The sequence below is a fragment of the Asparagus officinalis genome, chromosome 6 (assembly GCF_001876935.1).
Source record: "Asparagus officinalis chromosome 6, Aspof.V1, whole genome shotgun sequence".
NCBI classification, from domain to species: Eukaryota; Viridiplantae; Streptophyta; class Magnoliopsida; order Asparagales; family Asparagaceae; genus Asparagus; species Asparagus officinalis.
The window spans coordinates 33,256,236-33,267,318 of NC_033799.1; the positions used below are offsets into that span (position 1 = coordinate 33,256,236).

An 11,083-nucleotide genomic window follows, 5' to 3' on the forward strand; every position below is an offset into this window, starting at 1 on the left:
GCCGAGCCACCCTTGGGTGGCTCGGCCATGGCCAAGCCACCTTGGGGTGGCTCGGCCACCGAGCCGCCCGAGTGACTCGGTTTTTGGACGGGATTTCGCCGTTGTGTCCGTTGTCTGGTTTCGTGATTTATCAGTTTCCGAGTTTTATTATTGATCTGGACTCTGATTTGGCAGTCCGGACCCTGATTTGGCAGTAAATCCGCTTCGGTGTTTGAGTTCGAATCCGTCCCACAGTTGGATGACTCGTTGACTCAACGAACCGTTAGCTTGATTCCGCACGCGAGTGGATGTATTCCGTTGTTCGCGTACGGTTCGTTAGCCTCGTAGCCTCGTTAATATGCTTCGTCGCATCTCACTTAGCTTCGATGTTGCGGTCTAACGATTACGCTTGGATACATCGCCTGATGGTTCGTTGATTTGTTGAATCACCGTGCCGAGCTATGTTAAGGGACCTATAGGCAGTTTTATACGACTACAATATGTTTATAAACTATTCCCCAAAATTTACAATTTTTGGAATTTATTTGATATTTTTAAACATGGTTTAAAGTCCAGTTTTCCTGTGCAAATCTGGTCTGTGCAGCGGAGTTGTGATTTTTCTTCTGCTGGGTCGACTCATATAAGCCGACTCATTAGTCGACTCATAAGTCGACTCATGAGTCGACTCATGAGTCGACTTATCAGAGAGCCGTTGTACAGTAACGGCTAGTTTTCTGTTTTGTGTGTTTATGGCTTTTTGGTCTTTTTCTTTAGGTTTTAGCTGATGTATTGAGATGCTATATATACCTATATGCTCTGAACTCTTAAACAACTAAGAAGATTCCTTAATCAAGTTTTGAAAGAGTTTAGTTTGTGTTTAAGAGGTGTTTAAGCCTTGTTTGATTTGAAAAAGAGTTTGCGTTACAAAGAGGAGCTTACATCATTTGTTGAGGAGTTCATCCTCAATATCCAATCATCCTCTCTTTGTAGAGAAGTTTTCCTAACTCAACTTTCTAGCATTTATTTTTGTTAATTTTATTGTTAGTTCTTATTGAGTTAGATTTTATCACGCACCCTTATAGAGCTTGTTATATCTCATGTAATATATTGTTGAGTAGTAGTGTGTGATTTAGTGAGAGTGAGCTTAATTGAGTTCTCGTCAAGTGTAGAGAACAACCATTATTATATTGTGCTTATCGTGAGATCACTTGTACACCGAGAGGAGTGTGTGGTGAGGATGGAGTCGATACCAAGAGGTGTGGCGTCGGTGGCCTAGTGAGATGTGATAATTCCGAGCACTTGAGGGAGTCGATACGTGAGGACCAACACTTGAGGTTGTAGCTTGTGTATGTACATTGTGAGATTTTATGAGAGTTGTCGGTTGACTTGATAACCGAGTGTGTAGAGAAGTTTCGGCTTCCAAACGGTGTGTGTCGTGATAATGGAGATCTCATCAAGGTGAGGAGCGGAGACGTAGGTCGTGGGGACTGAACATTGTGATCATATCTTGTGTTTGAGTTTGCCTTGTGTATATTTATTTTGTGCTGTATTTTACTTTCTGCCTTATATATCGTTTGCAAGATTTAATTAATCAATAAAGTTTCTAAATTGGCATAAAATTGAATTAGATTAGCATAAGACCCTAATCACCCCCCTCTAGGGTCCAACAACAGAAGTGTACATTCATTGGATACAACATTGATGAGTTCAGGTATTGTCTATGGGATGAGAAGAATAGGAAGATCATCAGGAGAAGATATGTGATATTCAATGAGAAGGTTGTTAGACCCTAGAGGGGGGTGATTAGGGTCTTATGCTAATCTAATCTGATTTTATGCCAATAAAAACTAATTAACAAGTTATCCTAGCAAGTATGAAATACAATATGATATGTGAACTAGGATAAGCAATATGAACATTGAAATATATCCTAGCAAAGAAATATACTATAAGATATATATGCAAGGATATGAAACTAACACAAGGGTAAACAAAATGAAACAAGATAGTGGATGATATAAATATCGAGACAATGGCGAAATGAGCAATGAGCACAAATAAGAATAAACGCCAAAGCACACTCAAACACAATCAAATGATCACGGAGTTCGGACCTTCCGTCCTACGTCTCCGCTCCCCACTCCCGGGGAGAAATCCACTATCACAACCGGGTTTTTTACGTTCACCCGAATAACGTTTACAACCACACTATGTCGGTTTTCAACGATCACCGATCAACGTCTACTCCTCACACTCGGTTTTCTAGTTCACCGAAAACTTCACAACAATACACTATTGTAATTCCACTCTACACCCACTAAGTGTTGAACTAGACGTGTCTCCCTCAAGTGCTCGGTTACAACCTCTCCTAAGGTTCGTCAACCGACACCACTCCTCTTGGGATGATCCTCGACTCTCGCCACACACTTCTCTCGGTGTACAAGTGAATTACAATGTGTATCTCACAATTAGGCTCAATTACAATAATTGATTGTTCTTAACTATGGATGAGAACACAATGAAAGCTCACACTCAATGTTACAACTCTCACAACCCCAAATATATTATGAATGCAAATACAATAAGCTCAAGTGGGTGTGTGTAACAATGAGATAAAGTCAAATCTAAACTCAATATAAAACTAGCTTTAATAGAAATGATAATTAACAAATAATTATAAATAAAAGCTAGAGTTGAGTTTAGGAAAACTTCTCTAGATCAAGATGGAGATTTGAGGCCCAAACAAGAAGATAATCTCCTCCACTTGTGAAAGCTAAAACTGCTTTAAACCAAACCCTTAAACAAGCTTAAAACAAACTTAAACTCTTTTTAAAACCCTTGTTTAAAAACTTCTTTTTCTTAACTTGAAAGAGAGCAGCAATAGGATATTTATACCCACTCAAAAACTCAGCCAAAACCCCCAAGCAAAAGTCCAAAAAGCCCAGAAAAAATCAGCTCAGAAAATAGCCGTTGGAAAAGCAACGGTCACATTGGCGGTCGACCGAAAATTCTCGCGGTCGACCGGACCGGTGCGGTCGACCGATGGAAATTTCGAGCTCTCGGTCGACCGCACCGGTCGACCGACAAACTCTCTGCTGCCCACTGCCGACTGAAACAATGAGCGGTCGACCGATAACTGATACTACAGAAAATAAAATCTGAAAACTGTTTTTCTGATTTTAAAATACTATTTTAAAATATCAAATAAATTCCAAAAAATATAAAACTTTTGGTAATGATTGTAGACATGATAATAAACATGCTACAGCAACTGGTTTCCAAAAAGGACTTCCCAAATGAAAAATATCATCATTTTACAAAATAGTCCAAAAACATGAAAATATGAGATACTTGAATTTTGATGTTTTGACATAAACCAACTTTTGAAACTTTGTGAAATGTTTTTATAGAGTTAGTAAAATATGTATAAACTGATATTGAAGTCTATAAACTAATAAGACAATATTTTCACAAAATTACATATTCTATGCAATAAGTACTAAAACACAATAGAGTATGAAATATGTAATATCATAAAAATCAAAACACATGTATGTATATATATAACTATATATATGCATAGAAACCAAAAACTTATGTATATATATATATATAACTATATATATATACGAAGAAACCAATAAGTATGTGTGTATATGAAATTGAGCTTAGAGTATCCAACACACATAATATAACACCTAAACTAAATTACCCAAGCCGATCTTGATCTTCAATAAGCTTGACTTGGTACACTTTGTGGATGAAGCTTGAACTTGATCTTTAATTTGAATTGTATGTTGCTTCACTCCACAATTCCATCAACCTCTATTTGATATCGTCGTTGAAGTGCTATTCCATCCATCCTCCAACTCGTTGTTTGCCTAGAAAAAATATGAAAACACAAACACTAGACAAACAACATTAGAAGTAAATTGTTTGTTAAACATCATCAAAACAAGAAGGCCAACAAAGGTGATGTACAAGGATAGGGATAATGCGAAGGATAGCCAAAGCAGTGGGAGCAGCATTACAGATGGAAGTGGATCTGAGTACATGGATTTAGAGGAACTTCCAGAGGGGGTGATACCGTTAGTTCTGACCGAAGAACGGAGGAGACTCCAGGTGCAGAGGCTACTACCCAGGGTGTGGAGATTAGGAGGTCATCCAGGGTGCCCAAACCGAATCCCAGATATATCTGATCACTTGATTATTTACTTTTGACAGATAACGGAGAACCAGAGTGCTCTGAGGAGACTATGCAAGTGAGTGAATCTCAACAGTGGAAGCATGCAATGCAATAAGAGATGAATTCTCTACACACTAATAAGACATGGGAGTTAGCCCAACTACCTATACAGAAGAAAGCCTTACATAACAAATGAGTCTACCAGGTCAAACAGGAGAGTGATGGAAGCAAAAGGTACAAGGCCAGATTAGTTGTGAAAGGGTTCCAACAGCGGGAAGGAGTGGATTATAAGAAGATATTTTCCCCTGTTGTGAAGGTTACAACCATTAGAGTGATATTGAGCTTAGTAGCTATAGAAGATCTCTATCTTGAGTAGTTGGATGTGTAGACTACCTTTCTTCATGGTGACTTGGATGAAAAAATCTACATGAAGCAATTTGTTGGCTTTATAGAATAAGGAAAGAAAGAGATGGTGTGTAAGCTCAAGAAGAGCTTGTACGGATTGAAACAGGCACCGAGACAGTGGTACAAGAAGTTCGACAACTTCATGCAGAGCAATGACTATGGAAGATACAATTCGGATCATTGTTGCTACTTCAAGAGGTTCGAGTCCAACTATATCATGTTATTATTGTATGTTGATGACATGTTAGTTGCAGGACCGTGTTTAGAGGAGATAAACAAATTAAAGAAGTAATTAGAGAAGGAGTTTGCTATGAAGGATCTGGGTGCAGCAAGGCAAATTCTTGGGATGCGATTCAGTAGAGATGAAGCTGAAAGGACGTTAAAGTTGTGTCAAGCTGAATACATCGAGAAGGTACTTTAGAGGTTCAACATGGAGAATGCTAAGCCCGTCGGCACACCCCTTGGAAGTCAGTTCAAGTTATCTGAGGAGAAATCACCCAAGACAAATGCAGAAAAGGAGCACATGAGCAGGGTGCCATACTCATCAGCCATTGGTAGTCTTATGTACGCGATGATTTGTACGAGGCCGGATATCACCCATGCAGTGAGAGTTGTGAGCAGGTTTGCAAGCAATCCAGGGAAGCAGCATTGGGAGGCCGTGAAGTGGATATTCCGCTACTTGAGAGGGACTACGGATATGCTATTATGTTTCAGGAGGAAGGAGTTGGTACTACGGGGATACGTGGATGCAGATTTTACTGGTGATCATGATACTAGGCGAAGCACCACGGAGTATGTTTATACTTTGGCGTCGACAGCAGTGAGTTGGGTCTCATATTTGCAGAAGATTGTAATATTTTCCACGACTGAGGCAGAGTATGTCGCAGTGACTGAAGCCAGCAATGAGATAATTTGGTTAACCGGGTGTCTGGAAGAGTTGGGTTTGAAGCAGGGGAACGACATTCTTTATTGTGATAGCTAGAGTGCTATACAGCTTGCCAAGAATCTAGTATATCATGCCAGAATGAAGCACATCGACGTACGTTACCACTTTATACGCTCGCAGATTGAGGACGACAAGTTACGATTGGAGAAGATTTTGGGGAGTCAAAATCCTGCGGATATGTTGACGAAAGTAGTGACTATCGACAAACTGGAGTTGTGCGCAACTTCAATTGGCCTTCACGCGTAGGAGTCGATGATGATTGAAGAATGGATTTTTTCGGGTAATAGAAGATGCTTGCGAAGAAGGTGGGAGTTCGAGAGAGCTCGTTGATGGCGGTTTGATCTCCAAGTAGGAGATTGTTGGTCTCGGGTGTGGAGACCCAAACCCGAAATCAAACAAACGAAGAAAACTGGAAAACCCCAGTTCGGTCGACCGACGGAGGAGATCCGGTCGACCGCGACGCCTGCAGGAAACGCGCGTGAGAAGCTCGCTATGGCTAGTCGACCGACAGTGATGGTCCGGTCGATCGAAAATATGCACGAGCAGACTCTGTAAAATTGACACTCTGGTCGGTCGACCGAAGCCATTGGTCCGGTCGACTGATGTCATGATTTTCAGTTTCCTGATTAGTTTGAGATTCTGTTTTGGGCTGGGATCCTATATATACCTAAACGTTTTTAGGGTTATTAGAACACGTGAAAAAGAGGGTTTTGAGAGGATTCTTTCAGAGAGATAAAAACCTATTTGTGGGCATTGTAATTTTCTTCAAATTAATCAAAGAATTATGTGGTGTGGCTCCTGAGGACGTAGGCACGTTGCCGAACCTCGTTAAATCTGGTGTGTTCTTTCTTATTTATCTTTCCTGTACTTTTTCTTTTATTTGCGGTGATTTTCCTACTTACTAAACTCTTAGCACAAGGTCCTGAAGGGCACGGATTTGATTGATTGTTTTGAATCCCAACAACTGACTGATAATTCTTCTTTGGGTTTCAGTTCATTTACACTACAATGAAAAGGATCGTTCTCTACAAGTGGTTCAAATTACTCGAAAAAATTGATTAGTCATTACTGCCCTAAGACCTAAAATTTTGCCAAAAACTAAATCCGAAGTACCCGAGATTCGGAATCGAGCAACTGTTTAGCTTACCCTTCACATTCTCATGCGATAACATCTACGTCGGATCCGGGTCTCCAGCGGATCCGGGTCTCTGTACCATGTTAGGATTATTCCCACTCCATCAACCTCCACTCAATCCCGTCAACCCTCTAGAAACTCAATGATTAAAGCCCATCACCAGCAAACCCCAACAAATCCATTCAACAATCAGCCGAGCTTTCCCACCCCTCAAATTTAAGCAACAAAGGCTCAGCCCACCATCATCAAAACTCAGCACTCAAAACCTCCATCCTCATCTCTCAGAGCCCCATCAATGGCGGCGAACTCTCTCCTCCTCCTCCTCCTCTCTCTCCTCATCTCCTCATTCACCACAGCCACATCCCAAACCGAGCAACAAATCCTTCTTCAGATCAAGAAAGACTTCAATAACCCACCCTCTCTATCCTCATGGAACACTACTTCAACTTCGCATTGCGAGTGGACCGGAATCCAATGCACCAACGGTTCTGTTACCGGTATCTCCTTATCGGATCAAAACATTACATACCCGATACCCCATACCATTTGCAACCTTAGCAATCTCGCCTATCTCGACCTGTCCTGGAATTACCTCCCTGGCTCATTTCCTACGTCCTTATACAACTGTAACAATCTCCAGTACCTTGACATTTCACAGAATCTCTTTGTCGGCTCAATCCCCTCGACGATCAATCGACTTTCTAATAAGCTCTATCATTTGAGTTTATCCTCGAATAATTTCACCGGTGATATTCCCTCTTCGATCGGTCAACTGTCTGCACTGCAATACCTCTTGCTCGATAACAACCTCTTTAATGGAACGTATCCAGCTGAACTGGGCAACTTACTGAATCTTGAACATCTATGGCTCGCGAGTAATCCTTTCTTACCTTCGCAGATTCCTGCCGAATTCGGGAGCATGTCGAGTCTAAGTTTCTTGTGGATGGCCTCGACAAATTTACATGGAAGTATCCCTGATACATTTGGGAAGTTACAGAATCTCGTACAGTTGGATCTATCGATGAATTCTCTTAGCGGGAGAATTCCTGAAGGGATTTGGATGCTGAAGAAGCTTGAGAGGATTTATCTGTATCATAATCAATTGTCCGGGGCGATCAGTGATACTAAGGTGGGAGCTCAAGGGTTGACACAGGTCGATCTGTCGATGAATAATTTGACAGGCTCGATCCCTGCAGGTTTTGGCAAGCTTCAGAATCTGACGCTGCTCTCCTTGTACTACAATCAGCTATCAGGCGAGATTCCTGCAGAAATTGGGCTTCTTCCTTCTCTTACCAATCTCAAGCTCTTCAGCAACAAATTGACAGGTGTTCTCCCGCCTGAACTGGGGAAGCACTCAAATCTCTGGAACCTGGAAGTCGATGACAATTCGCTCTCCGGTGAACTTCCCCAGTTCCTTTGTTCTAGAGGCAATTTCACATCGCTTGTCGTCTTCAACAACAATTTCACTGGCAAATTGCCGTCATCACTCGCAACCTGTAATACTCTGAACAACCTTATGGTGCAGAATAACAATTTCTACGGCCAAATGCCAGCTGGGCTTTGGTCGACGGCGGTCAATCTGACGACTGTGATCATGCACCATAACTCGTTTTCCGGCACTCTACCTGAAGAACTACCTTCTAATCTGACGCGGTTGGAGATCCAAGTCAATAGATTTTCAGGTAATATTCCATCCGCTGCACAAAAGCTAGCGGTATTTAAAGCCAGCGAAAACTTGTTTAATGGTACCATACCAGCGAATCTTGGAAGTTTTTCTAGCCTGCAGATTCTATATCTTGGTGGTAACAAGCTCTCGGGCGAAATCCCCAACTCCATATCATCTTTGAGATTTCTCACCCAGTTTAATTTGAGCAGTAATCGTCTCTCCGGCGACATACCAGCCAACATCGGGTCTTTACGGGTGCTTAACACGCTTGATCTATCAGACAACCAGTTAACCGGTTCAATTCCAGTTTCTCTGGGAAACATGAAGCTCAACATCCTCAATCTCTCTTCAAATGATCTCTCGGGCGAAGTTCCTGTCCAATTACAAAATCAAGCCTATGATTACAGTTTTGTCTCTAATCCAAGTCTCTGCTCATCGAATCCTCAAATAAATATTCGCATTTGCAGAGGAAAGAGTTCTGGTTCAGTCAATCTTTCGACAGGTCTACTAATTCTCTTCATAATTCTTGGGGCGCTTTTCTTTATAGGCGCGGTCGTGTTGGGATTTTTCGTGCTGAGAGAATACAGAAAAAGAAAACTCAACAATGACCGGAAGTCATGGAAAATGACCTCCTTTCACTTGGGTGAGCTCAATGAGTCCAACATTGCCAAAGGACTTACAAATGAGAATTTGATTGGAAGCGGAGGAGCTGGATTCGTTTACAAGATCGTCCTCGGTAGGCGTACCGGAGAGACGATAGCGGTCAAAAGGATATGCAACTCCCGGAAAATGGATTCCAAGCTGGAAAAGGAGTTTCAGGCCGAAGTCCAAATCCTGGGCTCGATTCGACATGCAAATATTGTAAAATTATTATGCTGCATCTCGAGTCCCAACTCTAAGCTTTTAGTATACGAGTACATGGAGAACGGGAGCCTGGACGCGTGGCTCCATTCTAAACGCCGAACGCGGGGTCCGCTGGCGGTCGGTGGTGAGCCCGGGCAGCCTGAGACACTGGATTGGCCTGCGAGGTTGGCGATAGCGGTCGGAGCCGCGAAGGGACTGTGTTATATGCACCATGGTTGTTCTGTTCCCATTGTGCATAGAGATGTGAAGGCTAGTAACATTTTGTTGGATTCGGAATTTAACGCAAAGATTGCTGACTTCGGGCTAGCTCGGATGCTGGTAAAGGCTGGTGAGCCTGAATCGGTCTCTGTTGTCGCGGGTTCTTTTGGATATATGGCTCCAGGTAATGTATCTCAATCAAAACCTTACGTTTCGATTAATTTAGCAGCACCACCATTTTTGAGAGAAACAGTGAGCCCAGAAAATACCGACATTTGTGACAAACCTGAAAGCATGTTTTTAATATTGCCACCCATTATCAGAGTGCTTATATGTTATATCTCGTTTCTTTTCAACCTATATTTTTTTCCCTAAGATCTCGACATTCCTATTACAGAGAAAAGGAACGAAACAACTATAAATACAACATTCCAACTCCCACATTAACAGTTCTTATCTGATCAATACATTTTTCTCAGTCTGTGCACTTCTAGCTATACTGACATGACTTGAATTATGACCATTCTCTGATGATATTGATAACGAACAGATCTTCTTATCATCCAGAAGCGTCACAGGATTGCCTACTTTATAGATATTTTCATGTACTTATTTTTACTACTTGCCGTTAGTAATGAAAATAATTGCGATCCTTACCGTCACCGCTGTGAATGTGCAGAATGCGGATGGTCAAGCAAAGTGAATGAAAAAGTCGACATATTCAGCTTCGGAGTGGTACTCCTGGAGCTAACCACCGGTAGGGAGGCCAACCACGGGGACGAACACAGTTGCCTAGCCGACTGGGCCTGGAAAAATTTCAAAGAAGGAGGTAGCCTAATCAACTTAATTGACGAAAAGATCAGAGATCCAGCGTACACCGATGAGATTGAACTCGTGCTCAGGCTGGGGATTATCTGCACTGGTAGCGTCCCTGAACACAGACCGTCGATGAAAGAGGTGTTGCAAGTCCTGCAGCGGTGCGAGAGGAGTTTTGAGAATCGAGGGAGCAAATCGCCAGAGGGAGGAGAGAATGATGTAGCTCCCCTTGTTGGAGTGAAAGGTGGTGGTGGTTACGGTGATGATTCTTGTGTTTGAGTTCTTCGTTGCATCTTTTGAGTTAGATTTACGTACACTAGTTGTACAGCTGATCACTTTGAGGCTGAATAGTGAGTGTATAATACATAAGATTTCGATGAGAGTATTTAAATTTTTGGGTAAATTACACTAAACCCCCCATGAACTTTTAGCATTTTGCATTAAACCCCTGTGAACTTTCAAAATCATACTAACCCTACAATAACTTTTCTGTTTTGCAGAAGTTTCTACATTTTACGCATAACCCCCCATAAATTAGCACCAGGAAACAACATTGAAAGTTACTGGGTGTTGTGTAATTTACCCAAAGAATATTGGGCGTTGTTTGCAAAATTCATAAGGCACTAGTAGAAAAACGAGCAATCTAGACGGAAAAGTCTGTCTAGATTGCTCCACTTACCGTCTAGGTTAATCCACCTAGACGGATTTTCGTCTAGTCTACTCCGTCTAGTCTAATTCCATCTAGGTTGGAGCAAAATAGACAGAATTTCGTCTAGATTGACTAATCTAGACGGAGATCAACCTAGACGGAATTGAGAAATTCGTCTAGGTTGCCAACCTAGACTGAAATCCGTCTAGGTTGGCAACCTAGACGGATTCAGTCTAGGT

The 11,083-nt window shown here is 41.8% G+C and overlaps 1 protein-coding gene across 1 annotated transcript; it reads left to right on the forward strand.

Moving 5' to 3' along the window:
- Positions 6,800-10,590, forward strand: LOC109844592 (receptor-like protein kinase HSL1). The gene is made up of 2 exons (XM_020413696.1): positions 6,800-9,563; positions 10,059-10,590. Exons 1-2 carry the CDS (start codon positions 6,947-6,949, stop codon positions 10,472-10,474), a joined length of 3,033 nt encoding a protein of 1,010 aa, XP_020269285.1. The 5' UTR covers positions 6,800-6,946; the 3' UTR covers positions 10,475-10,590.

What these genes read in the sequence shown, in the direction of transcription:
- LOC109844592 (XM_020413696.1), top strand. Translation starts at nt 6,947, where the DNA reads ATGGCGGCGAACTCTCTCCTCCTCCTCCTCCTCTCTCTCCTCATCTCC. An exon ending in TTTTGGATATATGGCTCCAG is followed by an intron (nt 9,564 to 10,058) that starts GTAATGTATCTC and finishes GTGAATGTGCAG; the next exon opens with AATGCGGATGGTCAAGCAAA.